At 47.9% G+C, this 19,874-nt stretch overlaps 1 protein-coding gene across 3 annotated transcripts in view; it reads left to right on the top strand.

Annotated features, from left to right (window-relative positions):
- The first annotated feature begins 12,412 nt into the window (after positions 1-12,412).
- The window catches only part of LOC147198633 (tomoregulin-2-like), a 65,110-nt gene continuing 57,648 nt past the window's right edge, over positions 12,413-19,874 (top strand). For 2 of the 3 annotated variants that reach the window (XM_086123864.1, XM_086123866.1), the window contains exon 1: positions 12,413-13,088. In XM_086123864.1, the coding sequence (XP_085979990.1) occupies positions 12,899-13,088 (190 nt within the window). In that variant the 5' untranslated portion in view covers positions 12,413-12,898. The remainder of the gene's footprint in view (positions 13,089-19,874) is intronic. The other variant, XM_086123865.1, reaches the window with a different exon arrangement.

A 19,874-nucleotide genomic window follows, 5' to 3' on the forward strand; every position in this document is an offset into this window, starting at 1 on the left:
GCCAAAGAGGCAAGATGTACTTCAAGGCTCTCTTTGGCTTCCCTTCAGCATTTAGCGAAACTATATCGGAGGGGGAAAAAAACCCCAACTTGTCATAAATTGCCGCATAGGTTTGTGCAGCGTGTTTTTCTTTGTAGTTACTCGTGTTGCTGTGCTGTTAAGCACATATTTTGAAATTGGCGTCAGAGTTGCCTTGACTTCTCTGCCATGCTGTTTAGTGCAGGAAAAAAAAAACTAATTACATTTGGAATCTAATTATGGCAGCGGTAATGAAATTTCCAAATGGGGAAACTTGTAATCTGCTCATTGAGGTATTTAATTATGAGTGGGCCTGTGCATTGCAGATACGTTGCACCTTGTGGAATCGCTGCGCCGTCCTCCGTTCAGCTAACAACACACTCGCTCTGTTTTTCCCTTTCTTGCTTTTGTTTGGCGAGTCAAGTCATCTGCATTTGTAGACGGTTTTAGTTGTCGGCTACATTTTATATTTTGGCTTTCAGAATGCGGGTCCCCCCCGCCCCGAAATAAAACCCAAACAAAAAAGGCAGAAAAGCTTTGTGGTAGGATCAAAACATGAAAGTTGCGAAGAAGCAAAGCAAACGGGAACACGGGCAACAGGCCGTGACGACGCAAACGAAAGCAAAGAACTCAGTACCAACAAACGGATGAGACAACGATGCACACCGGGGCAAGACACGAGTGACTGGAGGGAGCTGATTGGTCGACACAAGGTACAGGGTGGGGCAAAAAATAAAATAAAAATCATGGAAAAAGAGACGGCGAGAAACAAAGACAGAACAACACCAAAAGTACATCTCTTCAAAACAATGCGCGAGTCCACAAAACAATGCGCGAGTCCACAAAAAGACGGAAGCTGCAAATGCTGCAGAAAATCAAAACGTTGTGAGATGAATCACTTTTAGGATTTGAAGAAGTTTCATCATTGAAAAGCTGACGTCGCGTGCCGAAAAAAAAGAAATCCATAAGATGAAGGTTCTACCGGAGGAAGGCATCGTCGATCCGTCACTAAATGCCCGTCAGTGTTTCAAGCTCCCCGGCCCGTCCCTCGTCGGCTACAATATTTCCACCTCACGAGAAGACGTGCAAACAAATCAAGGAAAAAAAAACAAGACAAAACAAAACAATACAAACGCTGAACTGCTAAGTTCTCAGGCGTCCATATTTGATGGTGGGGTTGCGCCGCTCTCATCTTCCTTTGGAGCCTCTTTGCGAAAGCCACGTTCAGTCGCAGTTTTTAATTACTGTCCTTTTCCCCACCGGCTCGCCAAATCACTGCGCGAGCCGAATGGACTCGGCCAAACCAATTAGGCGGGTGGGCTGCTCGAGCAACCGCCATTAGTGGCTGCTTCATTGCGGGCGGGAGCCTCGAGGTCCGCGCGATGCCTCCCTCGCCGATGAGAAGATTTAAGAAGCATTTCAAAGGGGGCCGAGGAAAATGACGTCGCCTCGCTGTCCCGCGGGGCCGCCGGTGAATCGCTTCAACGGGAGACGTTGCCGGAAATTTAAATCGAGCCTACAAGACCGGTAACGCGGTCGTCTAGTTGCGGGCAGGAACGATTCGGAAGCTTTTGTTGATGATCACATGATGACATCACCTGATGCAATTCCACATCAAGTCAAGAGAAGAGGACGGCGCGGCTTTAACGAAGTCAATATTTTGGCGTACGTGGATGGACGGGGAAAAAAACAGAATGACCAAGTAAGTCTGTGTCTCAGCTGGGACATTTTAACATCGAACGACATTTTTCTCGACTCAACTCAAGTGCATTTGCAGAGCACTTGAATACAACCAGCGCCTGATGCAAAGTGCTGTGCGAGGAACAAAAATAATTCGTACAACCCTAACCAACAATAAAACAATAACTTTATGACAAAGACAGTAGAAAGCACAAAAACAATCAAACAAAAAGTTACATGCTTAGTCAAAAGTCCAAAAATGAGTTTTCGAGATGGGCAGTGAGGGGGCTTGCCCATTATTCATTCCAGAGAGAAGGAGCGGCAACGGAAAAGGTTCCATCCCCTCGGAGCCTCCGCTTAGTTCTCGGTACCTCGAGTCCGGTCCACGGACCTGAGGCACCTGGCAGGTGCGTCGGAGCTCAGAGAGGTCAGGTGGGCGAGGGAGGCCATTTCAAGATTTGAAAACAAACAAGAGAATCTTCAAAAGAAGAGAGTCATGTGCTCCCTCTTACGAGAACCAATCAAGAGGCAGCATTCTGGACCAACTGGATATGCCTCGTGGAGGATTGGCTGACTCCAAAGTCAAGTGCATGACAGTGATCGAGCCGGGATGTGACCAAGGCATGAATGACTGTTTCAAAGTGCTCCCCAAAGAAAGGAGAGGCTTGCTGCCAAAGATGAAAGACATCAATTTGCCGGTCCAATTTAAAATGACTGCCCGGTTTAAGACCCAAGTTTCAAAAGGCTACTAGAATCTGAATTGAACATTTTGTTGCGACTCTGCCGGACGTGATCTCAATCTATCAATCGGCACCCACGTTGTATCGTACGGATGTCAAGATGATATCCATCCGGAATGACGTGTTCGAGGTCCAAAATTGTGCTTTGGAATGGCGCCCAGCGCATGCAAACTGGGACTTGGCAGAACGATCTGTAAAGCGAAGGGAGCAAAGTGTCGGTCACCCGATTTCATTTTGCTTCTGTCCACGGGAGGGTGCGCTTTTGCACGCGTCAAACAAATGGCAAAAGAACAACGCGGAATATTTTTGAATGGCGGTGTTTCATGTCGGCATTTACGCTCACTAAACGATCCGTGTTAAAAAATAAAGGTATCTCACATTTGATCCTCACCTAATTCCACCTCATCCGAACCCGACTGACCCTTTGCGATCAACATGTCAGATAACCACGAAAGCCCCGAGTGAGGAAATGACGCGGGAGGAAGCCGTTCATCTCTCCGAAAGGGTCTCGCAGTCTTCACATTTCATCTCCAAGCCAAGTTGTTCAGAAGCCTCGACATGACTCGGGTGGGGTTTTTTTTTTTTTTGCCTTTAATCATTTATTCAGGTTGGCTTTTCTGATCCCATCCAGTGATATGTATCGACCCCCGACCAGCATCTCTGGATTGCATTCAAAGATATAACTTCCTTGCGAAATCAAATCCGGGTGAATGTGTTTCAGTGATTACACCCCCCCCCCACCCCCCCAAAAAAGGGAAGACATTTGCAGGTTTCTGAAATAAGTCCCCGTTTATATGCGTGATTGTCAAGCATCCAACTATCGTGCCGTGTGGATTGACAACCCAACCTGTAGGCTCCTCCGCTGCATGAAGCCTATCAAAGTAACTGCAAAAAAAAAAATAATAATAAAAACTCAGTGGGTGGGGGATGGTAACACCCCGTTAATTGACTGAGCCACCAGAAATGTCAGAGGAAAGACCAGCTTGCCTAACCTTTGGACAAGAAAAAGGCCACCGACTTGTCGTTTCTACTAAACGCAGCAATTAGTTGAAAACATTCGGGAAACGAGTCGCCAGCGAGCGCTCTGCGCGCGCACGCAGAAAAATGAATAAATAAATCATTCAAACAAAATGACAGTCAATGCAGATTTTCAAATGGAAACAAGCAAAGCATGTCCACTCATTCGGTTCAAGTCAAAGTCAAGGGGAGTCGACGAGGCGCTTTGACGGTTGACCGCGGTTTTAAAAAGTTTCAAAGAACGCCAATCCTGACCGTCTTGCAAATGTAGCCCGGTGTTTTCGTCAAGGGTCGTTCGAGGTCACAAAAGAATGTTCGCCTGACATTTGCAAATGCTTTCAATAGGATCCAAAACTTCTCGCCGACCAGAAAAAAACGGCTTGGTTTTCTTGCCCCCGATGAGACTGGTTCACGTCTGCTCCGCTTCGGAACCAAAGACCGGAGGGAGGTCGTGACGGCGAAGGAAAAGGGATGAAGGAAGGAGTCAACCGTGTGGAGGTTTGCGTTATCCGCCGGACCCAGGAGGTGCGCGGCAAACAGATTGGATTCATTTGTTTGTCTTACGACAACGCAACAACGATTTACTCAATAGACGGACGGCCCGCCGCTTTGCTGCTCGATCAGAGGAGGGAAGAGCCGCGCTTGCAAAACAAGACAAATGCTCAAACAGGAAATAGATCGAAAAAGGAATTTGAATGTCGGCCAACGGAAGCTAAGTGGCATGTCGCAGCAGCCCAAATCAATTGCGAGGACGGGGTTAATCCCCCTTTTCCGCAAAGACATGCGGCAAAGGGGAACTTTCATGCTTTGAAAGCATCCTTTGGTTCAGGACAATGTGACATCCGTGACTCCAAAATTACCGCTGTGCACTTCTGGAGCTTCGACTTTACTTAAGGCCGTAGCTGCGTCCTTAAGCGAGAACAAAAAAAAAAAAAAAAAAAAAAAGCCGTTTTTAAAAAAAAAAATCCTTGAACAGTCTTCAGGCATTCGGCGCCGTCGCTCCATCTTCCAGTGACAACCACGCACATTCCCTTCATACCTTTTCATGCTTATTGTGGTGTCATCCAGCACACAATTCTCGCGGCTGCAACCCGATGACCGCCCTGGCATTTCTGCTGATATTTTATGATGACATGCATCCACTTGGAGCAATAATACATGACATTTTTCTCATCGCTCACTTTTTTTTTTTGATGCCGCACACTATCGATTCAGCCTATTGCTGATCCGTCAAGGGCTTGACATTTACAGATACGAGTCTGCACAATGCTGCAGTGTAAAAGTGGCGGAAAGAAAGTTGATGGACAAACAACAAAAAGCAGCCCAACGGAGTGTGCGGCACCAACGCCGCGTGCATGAAAATCGGCGCTTTGTTTTGTGGCCCCCCGAAATTGAGAGAAGAGCTGTCGGTGTACGGCGGCAGTCGACTCAAGTCACCTCACATGGATATTAAAACGTGAACTTTGGACAACCTGCTTGGCTCGATGCGAACAAACAATGCGGAACGCCGTCGATGCCGCAATGTAAAAACCCTTTGCCCGCCATGGACGTCGATGTTCGTTATTTGAAACCCAAACATTTGCTGCCTGTTTGCCATGAAAATCAAATTGGGGTTAGTTAACTCATTCAGTACCAGCCAATTCTGGACCAAGTCTGAAATGACGTTTAAAAACGTCTTTGGGAGTGAATGAGTTAATCACCGCGATGGCTAACGAAGGACGAGAAAGGTCGTAAGAAGGTCGAGAAAGGTCAACGCGTTGGAGGTGGAACAAGTTGAGGCACTGGACCAGAATCTGATGGCGTACGGTCGTGCGTTACGGGAAAGTGTGTGTTACCGTGGTGAGAAAAAGAGTGAATGACAAACGCCATGTCAAAAAGCCAATGAGGTTCGCTTTTGGGAGCCATTTGCGCTCCTTTCTTAGCTGCATGTGTCTCTGTAAATAAACTACTTGGCCATCAAAAGCGTTTGCTCTGTCTAAAATCAAAGTTTAAAAAACTTGTATAACCCCCAGACCTTTGACAAGTTGCGAATACAAGCAGAACGTATTGACGTTAGTTGTTCCCTCTCTCTTTGCTTTTTAAATTGGCACGGTTGCCTACTTCAGCGCCGATCGATGAAACGACAGCAGCGCGGGGGCGCGCTTTTGCCGCCGAGGACTAAAAGGTACAATGCAAGCGGGGTCGGCGCTTCCAATTCAGACGCCGACTGCCAGCGAGGTCCCGGAGGTCGGCTACTCATTAGCTGCGACTTTTCTTTTTTGATCGCTCGCTGCCCGAAGATGTCGGATGTCGTCAACGTTAGCATTTGAGCTCCCGTGGATGTAAAAGACGGACAGTTCCAACACGTTCGCCTCCACTGTTGCGCGACGGCGTTGTTCGGAATGGATCGCGATGTGGTGAAACATTTGCGTGGCCGATGTGTGAGTAAAATGCAGATTTGCACTTTGGAGCGTAAAAAGCCATACGCCACGGAACGCCCGCTGACACTTGTGGGCGGATGCCTCACTGCTATTTTGCACACTGGTGCACACCGGTGTTTTCGGGGGGGGGGGGGGGACTTGTGGGCGGATGACTCACTGCTATTTTGCACACTGGTGTTTTCGGGGGTTTATACGGCGCCCACAGTCACAATCATCATTTGCACCCACAATTTGAACGGGCAACCGAGAAGAAGATGAACCTCAAAGGAAACGGAGGCCCCTTCTTCAAACTCGTTCCTAATCGGATGCTCTTGCGTCAACCCGATTGCAACGTCACATTTGATTAACACGGACGGGGCGAAAAACGGCATTCGGTGCCTTCATGTTCGACTTCTGAAAACTGTGGTGGCCAAACCAGGGCCCGGGGGCCATTTGCAGCCCGCCATCTATTTTTCTGTGGCCGGCAACGGGACCACAAATAAGTCCATCCGTTTTCTCATTCGCTTCTACTCAGGAGGGTCGCGGGCATGCTGGAGCCCATCCCAGCTGTCTTTGGGCAGTAGGCGGGGGGGGGGGGGGCACCCTGACCACAAATAAATAAATACAATAAAAATGAAATGTGACATGGGCCGCCAGCTCAGTTCAAAAAGGTGAAGGTGGGCAGAGCGAGAAGGGAGGCTGTCGGAAAAATAGGCGCAATGACGACCACTACGTTTGTTGATATACTGTCGAACTTTTCTCGATACGGTAGATCCAAGATACAAATGATCCACTTAGGATGAAAAGAAGAATGGACCAAAGCAGTGAATGAAGGTGATTCCATTTTAGAGGCCAAAATCGTCTCTTCCATTGAGTTTTTGATGGCTGATTTCTGAAGACTTCACACGAATGGTCCTCGAGTGACTGTTTGAGTTGCTTTTTGAATGCTTTCTACTGTCGTAGCTCTGAATTTTTTGTTTTGTTTGTTGTATGAATTATTTGGGGGAGATTGGGCTTGTTCTCCATTTCAGCTGTCAAGCTTGGTAAGATTTTCTCTTCACAAAAAATAAAAAAAACTTAAAGCGACTTTAACGAATAGGAAGACGAGATGAAGGTTGCATTTTGCAATATTCTGGGGAAAGTACACGAAAGGCACTGCCACTTTAAGTCGACGTGTTGAAGGGGAACGACTTGCTCTCAGAGAGTTGGAAATGGCCCATCAATTATTGAAGAAATAATCACGCATCAGGTCAGATATCTGCAAAGATCTGGCCACAGCCCGACCCCAACATTTGGTGTTCCGATGCAACGCGCACGATGCTGACAAAAACACATTTTCCAGGTGCACTCGAAATTTTCAACTTTTGGCATTAGCCGTACAAACGCCAAGAAACGATTCCGTGATAGAGATTTGCAAAACAAAAAAAAAAAAGGCTGATTTATTAATGCATTAGCGAAATGATGAGGTAGAAAATCAATCAGGAGATATGCGATAGGGCTTTGAGTGTTACGGCCGAATGCGCTCTCAGGAGACGGTGTACATTTCAGCAAGTCAGAAATGTAATTAGCCTCTTGCCGGGGGGCCACCTGCGCCCACAATTTTTTATTTTTTTTTGTAGTCATGTAAATCACGTCGAAGTCACTCACTTGAGGAAATGACGGCAAAAGTACCGTTGGTCAGGAAGAAAATATTTTGTTGCCGTTCACGCTTTTGGAAAAACATTCCGAGGTCGCGCGTCAGGTGATAGCGTCCAGATGGGGCCGGGTACTGACGGAAAAGTCAAGGCGGCGAAAACATACGCAGGGAAAGTCACACGGGACCGTCTCTGCTCTGCAAGCGTCAGAGCTACTAAGCGCCAAAGGTCCGCTGTCAAATATATCAAAAAAACGGGAAGCCAAGAGTATCGGTCAGTCACGGCGCACGCCTTCGACACGCCAAGCGCAACATTGTTGTGTCGTGAATTTCGTTCCCAAACTTGTCTCTTTCACTTTCTGCAAAAAAAAAAAAAAACATTCTTAGCACGTCTAGTCCTTGAGATGTTTTCATTTTTTTTCCTGAGTTTGACCCATAAAAGCTTGCGCAATCTGAATCTCAACATGTGTCTTAATGTAAAGAGGTTGCAAAAATAAATGCCCCCCCCCTCTTGCTCAGCTTAACCCTCAATTCACAAATTGTCAACTTGCGCGACGGTAGACGACCCATAAAAAGCAGGGAGGCAGGAGAAGCAGGGTGTACCGAGCAAAACAGGAGGGCACACTGGAAAAACTAAATCCAAAACACAAGCAAAGTCTTGAGAAACCCCCCCCCCCCCAAGAACTCAAAGCAACAAACAAACAAGAACCCATGACAGCAGCACAACGATCGGACGCCGAGTGGTCGGCACGGCGGCCCTTTCAACCGAAAAAGAGCGACCGACAGGTGCCGCTCTGGAGGAGAAGCCCTCCAACGCCACCTGTTGGTCACAAACGGAACAGAGCCATGACGTCAATCTCACGAAAGATATTGTTCGATTATTGTTGTTGTCATTATTAGATGGATTGTTGTTCTGAAAAGCTGACGTGCTCGAGAAAAAAAAAAAAAAAAAGAAGATGGCAGATTAAGAATCAGCGCAACTAAAGTTTAGCGCTGATGAAAATCGCGAGGACGATTGTGTGATGACACACATTTTCGGGGGTCTCGCTGCAATTGGCCCATTTGGAGGGGGCGACCCTGTCTGATGCAAGCGAGTCATCGACAGCCCCGCTTGAGCCAACGCGAACTGCCGAGCGCCCGCTGATGATCTGTCGCAAATCGTAACATTCTCCGCAAAAAAAAAAACAACAACGCGAAGCTCATTTAAATGTTGGGCCGGCGAGTGGTGAAACGTCTTTGCTGTTTCTTCGTGTTATTTTCTTGATATTGTCACAATGCTAAAACCACGAGGAGCTTGGCCCCAACAATGAGAAGAAGCAAGAGAACAGTTTAAACTTGCCCCCTGTCCCTCAAAAATAAATGAGGATAAAAGATGCCCCAATTAGCATCGTATTTCTGAAGGGATGTCATGGGGGGGGGGGGGGTTGCGAATACGCAGCATGGCTGCTCATGCACGAACACTTGCGAGAAGTGCATTGGACCTTTTGAACTGCTTCACAAACTTTCGTTTTAATTCTTTTATGCGCGGGTGGGGGAGGGGGGGGTCGTATCAGGTCTTGCGGCGTTAATGATCACATTTGGGTTGACGGCACATTTTGGATTGCGAGGTATGCGTTGGCAAACTGGACCCGTCACAGAAACTCGCCTTTTTTTTTTTGTTTTTTGTTTTGACTCCCCGTGTCCAGTTTGACCGGACGGCATGCGGGTAAAACCGACAAAAGGCCTTGATACCTTCGGATCTTCTCAGTTTTAGGTGCTTCGCGGTTACGTTTGCGCTCACCCGAGGGCATCGATATGCAATTACAAACCCCTTTACAAAGTGTGGAGATTTAACGCAACTGCTGGGGGGGTCCCCATTCCCTGAAAAGTCTCCTTGAAACTTGTACGAAGAACCCGGGCTAAACTTAGCTCCCCCTACAACATACAGTTGTGCTTTAAGATATCCTTTATTTGTCCCACAATGGGGAAATTTACTGCCTTATGAGAATATTTTTGTGCTGAGAGAAATCAATTCAAATGTGACCCGAAATGACCTGAAATAGAGCAGAAAAAAAAAAAAGAATCCGCAACGGAATCGAGAAGAGATAGTTACACTCATACTGTGTGTGTGTGTGTGTGCGCGCAGTGAAAATTGGCTGGCCCGGATGGAACCCTGCACCCCCCCCCCCACCCCTCCCATAGCTGAGATCAATTGTAACGGCCATTTCTGTGAAATTGTCTGTGAGAAGTGAATATCAGGCCAAAGGCTCGTTTGTTTACGGCCGACTTGGACCTTTCTTAGTTGGCCTCATGACGTGAAGTGTCCTTAAGCTCTGACGGGGGCTCAAACAGACAGTCCTTTGTTTCGTTTATATAAGGGCTTTTCCATGCACATGTCTTCTCTGTTCAAAAAAATAAAAATTAAAAAAAGGTTCATAGCCTGATTTTGGAATCAACCTAGTTTGCTTGTGCTGTCCGTTTTTAGAGCTTTTAGAGCATTCGTGGTCAAAAATATCTCAATTAGCCACACCCTGCCCCTTGTGACAGCAATCAATTTTGCCCCCCCCCCCCGTCCTCTCAAAAATGCAAACGTTATTGTTTTTATTGTTGTTAAAGGGAAGCAGAATGGCCTACGTGTTGTTTGGAATCAACTCAATTATGCTTAGCCACGCTAGATGGATGGATTTCTGTAGCCTTTTTGGGGGGGGGGGTCCATATTCTGAAAATGCCGCATTTTGTTGCACGTGGTCATCCCTTGACATAAACATCTGCCACCAATCGAGGCCCAAAGCTTCACGTCTGCGCAAAGGGATCCCTCAAGCTCAAACTGCTATTTGCACAAACACAACATTGCATGACAGCAGCAAAAAAAAAATAAATAAAAAAAAAATCAACTAAATTGTGCTTTTATTGTCTTTTAGCCCTCGGTTATTTCTCAGAAACTGCTCCTGGTTCAAATTGACCAATAGTGTCAGAAATGACAAACAAAACAAATCTTGCTTCTGTTTCACCATTCGCGAGACAATTTGTATCAATATTTTTTGTGCACTTGAATAAATGCATCTAACGCCTTCATTATATGCATTTTCCAGTCACACCGGGGCGTAAAGTTTTTTTAAATGCAAAAAAAAAAGTGTTGAGAGCTTACCTGTTCTGTCCTTGCCACCTACCTCACCGTTGCGTCTCCTGACTCCTAACTCTTTCAATGACCACATCTGTCGATGTTTCTTGCAATTTATTCACCGCAAAGGCGAGTCAAGTAGGTGTAAAACTGTAACACACACACATAAAAACACTTACATGCTGTTGCAAAATAAAACGTGGCAAAACGATGTGCCCCCCCCCCCCCCCCTCGTCTGGTACGCGACGAAGGCGTGAGTGCTAGTGATGTGTCGTTCGCGAACGAGCCGGCTCTTTGAAGTGAACGATGGGAGCCGGCTCCTCGTTGGGAGCCGGTCCGAATAGGAGCCGACTTTTTTTTTCTCCTGTTTTTTTCCCCCCCTTCGGTTAAAGCAGCACGTGATTGGTCAAGAACCGTGGTAGAAGAGGAAGGGGAGGGTTTTACACACACACACACACACACACACGCACACGCACACGCTGCAGTTTAGAGAATGGGGGAAAGGGGGGGGGGTTAGAGAAGAGACACACACAGCAGCACACTGAGCAGCACGCAAACAAGACAAACGAGGAGACGAGAGAGTTAGTGAGCGAAAAAAACAACACGGTGGAAAATGGATAGGAAACGCAGTGAAATTTGGACTCATTTCAATTGAATTGATAGTTCAAAGGCAGCGTGGAGACTGTGGAAGGTTAAAATATCCCATCCCATTTTACGCATAATATTACGTTATTTTTGGTAGTAAATTAATTTAAGCAACAAAAAAACTGAGGAGCCATTTGGGAGCCGAAAGAGCCGGCTCTTTTCAGGGAGCCGAGCCAAAGGAGCCGGCTCTCTAAAAGGAGCCGGAATTCCCATCACTAGTGACCGCGCTCGTATTGCTAACGTTCGCGAGCCATCGTGCTAATCGCTATCGCAAATGCTAACAGTAAACGACTGCAACATGCCTCAAATGCAAATTCACGGCGAACACACCCCACGAATTAATCATGCATAAATGTACAAAATGCAGACGTACGGGCCGTGTTTGGCTCAGAACACGAAGCTGTAGTCCATCTTTCGGAGCTACCCCGTACAACGCAAAACATCACGTAAGCCTTTCACAATAATAAATTGACTTTACAAAATAAAGTTGCTCTGTAACTATAGAAACATACAACTAATGTTACATGGATCTTCAGGAGCCAGAATATGACCTATAAAACAACTTGCAAACACGTGGAATGAAGAATTTTCATCGGATGTGTGCAGTCCACTTGCACAGTTAAAACACAAAACTTCCTATGTGGAGCTTGCATGTTGTCACCGTCCGTGCCTGCGTGGCTTTTCTCCGGGTACACTGGTTTTCTCCCACACTCCAAAAAAAAAACCCATGCATGGCAAGTGAATGGAACACTCGAAATTGTGAGTGCGGATGGTCGTTCGTCGATGCGTTCCCTGCGATTGGCTGTCAACCAGTTCAGGGCGTACCCCGCCTACTGCATGAAGATGCCTGGGATGGGCTCCGGAACACCCGCGACCCTCCTGAGGGGAAGCGGTTGAGAAAACGGATGAATGGATGGTCCATCCAACATGAAAACCACAAAGCCACGGAAGCTTTTTTTTCCAACTCAAACGGATGCTTTTCTCAAACCTCGCTGCTCCATCCTAATAATAAATCTGTTATATCATTTTCAGTGGCGAAATTGCTGTTGTTATCACACACTCGATCCACGTGATCATCAGAGCGAGAGAGAGCGAGAGCGAGAGCGAGAGAGAGAGAGAGAGAGAGAGAGAGAGAGAGAGAGAGAGAGAGAGAGAGAGAGAGAGAGAGAGATTGAGCCGCCAAACTCAGAGCACAGTCACCAATCTCGCAGGACAGCAGCGTGCGCATCTTGCACCCGTGGATTTCCTTCTTCTTGTTGATATTGCCGTGCTGGGATTCTTTCCACAACCGCATCACTCGTACAATTGTCGCCTCTGTTTTGTGGGATCACACTCTCGCCCATCCGTCTCCTCCCTGCCCTCCTTCCCCGCGAGCATCACCCTTCCTCGGATAACTTTTCCACCCCGAGCCGAGCCCCGTTCGCAGGTGGTTGATCTCTGGGAAGGCAAAAAAAAAAAAAAAAAAAACATTTTTTTTTTTTAAAGGGTCTCTTTGATGGGGCGCGCCGTGCGGTTTGGAAAATGCTCCGCAGTCGGCGTGTGAGCGCCCCGCGGAAGCAGCCGGGATCGGAGTCGCTGTCGTCGGCGCGCGTCTCCCGCTGCTGCCGCCGCCGGAGCGGCAGCGGCAGCGGCAGCCAGTGAGCGGCCACAGCGAGCGCAGGCGGCGATGGCCCGTCCCGCGGCGGCGACGGCGACGGCGGTCGAGCTCGGGCGGCCGCGTCGCTGGAGCGGCGCCAGTGGTGGCTGGCTGCGCATCACGCTGCTCTCCTTCCTCGCCACTTTGCCCGTGGAGCAACTGCGCGCCTTCCCGTCTTCCCTCAGCGACTGCCAGACGCCCACCGGCTGGAACTGCTCGGGTGAGGAATCGCTGCGCGCACGAACCGAGGAGTTGAATCGGAAGGGCGACGGCGATGCGCGCGTCGCTCGGCGCGGGCTTCGGGCTGCCGCCGATCGGCGCTTGGCGAGGGGAAGGCGCGATGGGAGCCGCCGCCGCGCGCTAGACGTCACGTCGCTCGCCATCCGTCGACATGTCGGGCAGTATGCCGCATCCAACTCCGCTGTGTTTTTCTTGCGGGTCAAATTGACCCGGAAAATATATTGGGGAGTTGGTGACTCCGGAGATCTTCTGAGGCAGAATCAATGAGCGTTTCTGGTGTGGTGGGGGGGAAAAAAAACACAACAAAGAAATAAAAGTGGGTCACCGTGACCCGTGAGCATGTGTGGAGTAGCCTATCCAAGAAGCAAACTTTTGTGGGCGCATGTGTGTGGAAGACGCAAATTAACAGTGGGTCAAATTGACCCATGAGCATTTTTTGGGGGGGGATGAAAGTAACCAATTCGTCACTTGGACCCATGAATATTTTTGGTCGTGCAAAACAAACAAATGAACTGGGTCACATCCACCCATGAGCGTTTTAGTGTCGCTATTAATGTAACAAATTAGCAAGCAGGCCGCATTGACCCAAGAGCCTTTTTTTTTTCTTTCTGCACAAAAGATACAAATTAACAGCGGGTCACATTGGCCCATGAGCATTGTTGGCGTCCGAGTATTCCACCGTGCTCGGACAGTCCTATTTTGCAGCTCGCATATTTCCCCAGTTGCCCGTCGGAAGCCTTAAAATAGCCCCGGGCCCATTACACGCCACGCCACTATTGATATCGCGGCTCATAAGTGGCGCACGTCAATATGAGCGGATGACTTGCAGCCTGAATCCGAGCGTTTGCTTCTCTCCCTCCCCCGCGGACTGATTGTTATCCCGGTGCACGCGGGCCTGCACAAGCAAGTGCAAAAAAAAAAAAAAAAAGCTCGTAATTGGATCTGGAAAATGTGCGGATGCTGTGAGACCAAATGGCTGACGTGTCCATTTGGGAAACTGACGGGCAGTTCATATTCGTCATGTCTCAAGTTTTCTCTCTCACGCCTTTTGTCCTCATCGCCGCACTGATTCATCTTGGTCGTGTTTTGTTTGTTTGTTTGTTAGTTTTTCCGATTGCGATGAGTGGTAACGATCGCGGTGCACATCCTGGCACGAATGCACACTCGCCGCTCTCCTCGCTTCCTTTCACACTCTGGTGTGCATTTAGACAAAAGCTTTTATCCGACACGCCTTGCGGAGGCTTAAGTGCAGACGAGGAGGAACAAAGCGTGCGTACGTCCCTTCCATCCAGTGGAATTAAAATAATTCTCTCTCTCTCTCTCTCCCCCCGCAACCCCCCCCTCCAAAAAAAAATCGCATGGATTGAGCTGCATGTTGAATGGTGCTGTGGATTTGAATTCCAATTATGGCAAAATTCAGCAAATATTGATGCCCCCCCCCCCCCTCCCCCGTCCGTTTGTTTGAGATAGCTGCTTCTTATCGGGGCTCATTTGGGCAATTTCCTGAGCTGGACTTCTGAGTTCTGAAACGAGGCCAAAATGGCCACTTCCAATCAAGATGGCTGACTTTCTGTTCCATTTTCGACATGGCTCCTTGAGACTTTTTCGTCATGGTACACATATTTGCCCAAAGTCGTCTCATTTGCCGGTATCGGGGGCTGTTTTTTTTTTTTTTTTTTGAGGGCCTTTATGACGTTTTCATTTCACGGCAAATCACTATATCGTTGTCATCAGTGAAGGAATATGTCACGGAGGCACAATTCATCACTTCACAGTCACAAGTGTGCTGCATTTTTCAGTTTCGGTTTGGCGGAGATAAAGCTTTTATTTGGACTGGGAAAAATAAATTCAAGTTGGTGACAATTTGAGGAAGTTCTCTGCCGTGCGAAGAAAAAATGAGATGTTTCGGTGGAAGTATACAAATGGACACAGTTGTAGTCGCCGGCTCCCTCTACTGCGGGGCCGACGCCGACCACAGCTGTCGTCGTGGAAACGCAGCTGCGAGCGTCGAATGAGACTCCCGCGAGGAATGAGATGATGGAGGTCGAAATGTGATTGGAGTTACATTTCCACGCAGTTTGCTTCGCACTGTTCGAGTGCTCCGGTGGAAAGCTTCATTCAAGCAAAGGCTTTGTTTACACTTGACACATTTTCTTCTCCGGAGAGATCAAGTGCCGGCTTTGCGTCGTGATTTCGTAGAAATGCAAACCTGCGATACCGGCGGGGGCACTTTGCGATCGTGTTTGCATTGTGACGGCCTTCAAGACGACATCTTATGTGGTTTGCACTTTTTAATGGCCTGTGCCCAAAGAGTTGAGTCCCCGCGAGTGTCTGCCCACCCGTCAAGTGTGAAATGACACAATCACCTGTCGTCGTTTTTTTTTTCCTACCCTCAAAAAAAATGTGTCTTTTCGTGCTCTTTCCGTAATGCGCCAATTCGTCAAAAGATGCCACAAAAGAGTGCTGAGTGGGCAAGTCCTGCGAGCAGGTATGGGTAAGGTGCCGAGTCACTCCTTATCGCTAGCAAATAGCTACGATTCCCTGCAACTATTCTAATTGTGGCTTCATTGTTGTTTATTTCATTGTGTTCAATCATGAAACTTAAATTGGTTAACAAACAGACTTTGGGGGGGGGGGGGATTCTTTTTTTTTTGCCATAAGGCAAAATGCATTTTCATCCCGTTACTCTGCTAAGTGACGGAATAATCGATAAAATGATGGATTTCGAACATATTTGATGGTGTCAGCGCTCGTTTCCAGAATGGGATAACGGGTTCCACTTGGTAGCGGAAACGAGCCCCAACATGGCTTTTTACAGTCAATTCTGTTGCTCTGATAAGTTTTCTGACCAAATCCCGCTCGAGGCAAGGGCAAAATGGCCGAGGAGTGCTTTTCGAAGGGTAGGCATTCCAACTCTAATTTGGCTTGATTCTGCTCTACCTTGGAATCAACTCCGGAGATGTTGTCGCACTCTTGCAGCGAAATGTGTCCACAAGCTGGTCATTAAGTGGAGACCGCTGCACGGCGCTGGTCATTTAGCGCGTGGATTCATTAGAGCCGTCTCGCAAAACAGCTGCCTTCTGCTGCTACTATCGCCGCTAATGAGTGTGGCGAGCACGGAGTGGAAAATGTGAAAAGCTGTCGGTTGTTTGAATGAGACGTGGGGCATGCATGTCGCCAAGATGGTCACAGATGCGAAGGCTGAGCATTATTTTCAATGGTCTTAAAGATACACGCGCAGAATATTCACAATACGTAATGACATTGATGTGAGGATACCGATTATGTTTATGATTTCTCACAGTAATGGAATGAAGGAAGGCGCTCGCTCTTGTGGTGCCCACTTCACAGCAGGATAACTTGACATCATCTCGGCTCCTTATAAACGTACTTTGACCTTCTGCACAGACTCCAGTGAGTCTTTTTCTGCTTGTGAATTGTCTTAGAGGGAATGAGGGGAGCCGGGAAGCTAGTCGGCTGTGTTCACGCCCACAACGGCGCAATCAACTATGTCTGTATCTGTACCCGTCTGCAAAAAGAAAAAGAAAACTCCACTCTCCATCCAGCCATTCTTAACTGCTCATCTGGGGTGGGGAGACGTTGCCTCTCATGGTGGGACATGCCCGGAACACCTCACCGGGGAGGCGTCTGGAAGACATTGTAATCAGATGCCCGAGCCACCTCATCTGGCTCCTCTCGACGTGGAGGAGAAGCGGCTTGACTCTGAGCCCCTCCCGGAGGATTGATAACATAAATCCTGAGAAATCTGTTGCTGCATTATTATTATTATACGGGCAAAAAAAAAAAAAAAACCAAAAACAAAAAAGGGGCGATGCAGCCGAGAGGTCAAAAACGGAATGACGCCTCGCCTCGTTGCTCGTCGGGCTTTCATGATTAATTGACTTTGCTGAATAATTCATCGGTGCAATGCCAGAAACGGTCCTTGCGAAATTCCAGGTAGGTCGGAGTAAGACGCACTTGGCTGACAGGCGCTCTCTTTTTAGACAAGTAAGTGCTTCTCTCGCCATCTTAATCGTTGCCATCTAAACATGGGCCGTTTGAATATTTGATGTTGCTCGGCTTGTTTTCTTTCATTATTCAGCTTACGGGAACGTCCTCCTGCTGCGGCGGGGCGGGAGGAGCCCGAGTGTCAATCTGCCCGCCTCATAACACAGCAACCGCGAGCTCATTCCTACACCCTCGTTGTTGTTCTTTTTTTTTGGGGGGGGGGGGCAGAAAAAAAACAACAACAACAATCATTTGGCTCTTGTTTAAGTGCTGCTTAAAAGGGACACCTGCTGTCGCACAAGCACGCCACCTACTCACCAACAATAGTCGCGTTTGTGTCACCGCTGGAGTTGCTTGTACCTGACAAATGGAAGCATAAAACTTGACAACTTTGCCAATTGGAAATGCATTTTTAAGCCGCGCGCGCAGAAGGCACTAAGTAAGCAACAAACTCGTTTGAAATGAGGGCATTTTTCACCACGGGAATTCGGGCACGATGACTTTTTGGCGAACGGAAGAGAATAAAAAATATAGAGTGACTAAAGTATTGTCGAGTAGAAGTCCCATTTTTTTCATCCACGCAGTGTGAACGGTACAACTCCAATTGAATTTCTCTGGTATGCAGATATATCTCGATATGTTATGTGAAGCGTCTGCGGTATGAACGCTCACCCGTCGACATCCGACCTCCACGTTAGCAAAAGTCCAGCACGAGCTCGGCGCAAGCGATGGGGATGCAACCGATGGTTGTTGTTTTGAGCGAACATTTGTTGTCTTTACGTTTGACTTGAACTGAATCCCAATTGAATACGAAGCATAACGTTTGTGGTGATTGTCGTCATTCCAGCATGCAGACGTTTCATTTATTCCGCGCGGCAACGGCGTGACATCATCTTTGGTGGGCGTCTCTCATGGAATAAATTTTCGGTGCATCACCACCGCCGCCACCAAATTGTGTGACGTTTGGTGAAACTGCTTTTGGGTCTTGAAGCTAACGCTAACGCGGGCCCCTCCAAGACTTCCGTACGTACGCCACGTAAAATGTAGCACACGCCGAGGATCTCAAAACGGTCGTCAATTTGTCGGAAAAGTAAGCACAGGGATTCCGAAGGACGCAGGAAGCGGTTGGTGCTCCCGTAAGGTCATCGTCGGTTCCACGCTCCGCCAGTGTAGCTCATATGTCTTTGTCTTCACATTCCTCTGTGTCCTCCCGTATTCCGCGGAAACACGAGCCGCGCCACCTGACTCCTCTTCTGTTTGTTTATCCGCCCGTTACAAATTGCTCTCAGCTTTTTGTACTGCCAAGGAAATGATGAAACGCGTCCACGTGAAACTCACATGCGAGATAAGAAAAACCTCCGGAGGGATACTTGAGCCTCGGCGGCGGTGGGTGGGCTCGCGTGTTTTCGGAAAATTCATTTGTACAAATATTTTACCCGGATTTAAAAAAAAAAGAAAAAAAAATCCAATCACTGTTCAGCCTAATTTGAAGTCAAGAAAGGATGCGGCTTTACGGGGAAGCTGCAACGAAGATGATGCTTGCAAAGATTTTGTCATCATCATTGACTCCTCACAATATTTCCTAGCCCCAGTAAGATTGATAATTATTAGTATTTTTTTTATTATTATTATTTTTTTTTTACACATCGCAGGGAAATCAGCGCGATTGCCGGAGCGCGTTGTGCGATCTTGACATTTGCGCTCTTGCGAGGCAATCGTGGCTCCCTTACTGCGTTGATGAATCACATTTGATTATGAAGTGGATGCGCTTGCCAGGCGATGTATAATCATGTAAGGGAAGGCCTGCTGCCGCGCTGTGCACAACATCAACCCCTTTGACAGGTACAAGAACTAAACGCTCCACCGCAGCATTTTGTAAGATTGATGCTTGCTTATAGCGCAACACAGCACCATAGATTTTGGAGGCCCTTCTGCAAATACACATATATACAGAGAGAGAGAGAGAGAGGTCAGTGTTGCGTAATCTTGATTTGGCCAAAGTACGTTTTACATCGGAAAAATTCTCACGGCACGCCACCAAACGAAACGACCGCAGTCTTTTTTAACTGCTCTACAAATAAAGCTCAGTTGAGTATTTGGATAAAATGTATTTCTGCTCAACAGTTATTGTTTTATGAAAGTGAGCAAGGCATCAAGTTGCGTCGTCTGGGTCTCGAAATATCGGCGTCGATCTCAGGGGCCCGCGGGACGGAGTGACGTCAGAAGCACGGTGGCGCTTTCGTCTGCTAAAAGAGAACAGATGAGTGCGGCGGGTTGGTTCAAAACGGATCGGTCGAAAGAGCGCTCATCAGGCTGTCGGCATCAAAGTGCGCAAAGGGCTGTTGCGGGCAGGCGCTGCTAGCAGGGAGCTGCTAACGCGTGCAACGTGTGCGTGCACGTCAAAATCATTTTTTTAAAGCAAGCAAGCGAGTATGAGTCTTTCTCGCCACTTTTGCCAAATATTTGGTTTTGTTTTGGGTATGACGCCGAGAGCTGGACCGTGTAACAGATGAGTGGCATTTCCAAGCAGCCGACGGCCCTTGATAGTGGACTTTTTCAGATTTCCTCCTTTGGTCCTCGATGAGCGGAGAGCTTTGTCTCATCCCAGACACTCCAAGCGCCTCTTAAGTCTGCGCTCTTGACTCAGCGACTGTATATTTGCTCAGAGAGCTCGCGCTTTATGGTCATTTACGGCCCTGGCAAATTGCAAGTTGATTTCACCGTCGGTCTACCCTGCTGCGCGTTTATGACTGCTTGG

Source organism: Hippocampus guttulatus, chromosome 11 (assembly GCF_054856545.1).
Source record: "Hippocampus guttulatus isolate MCC_2025c chromosome 11, RoL_Hgut_1.0, whole genome shotgun sequence".
Classification (NCBI taxonomy): domain Eukaryota; kingdom Metazoa; phylum Chordata; class Actinopteri; order Syngnathiformes; family Syngnathidae; genus Hippocampus; species Hippocampus guttulatus.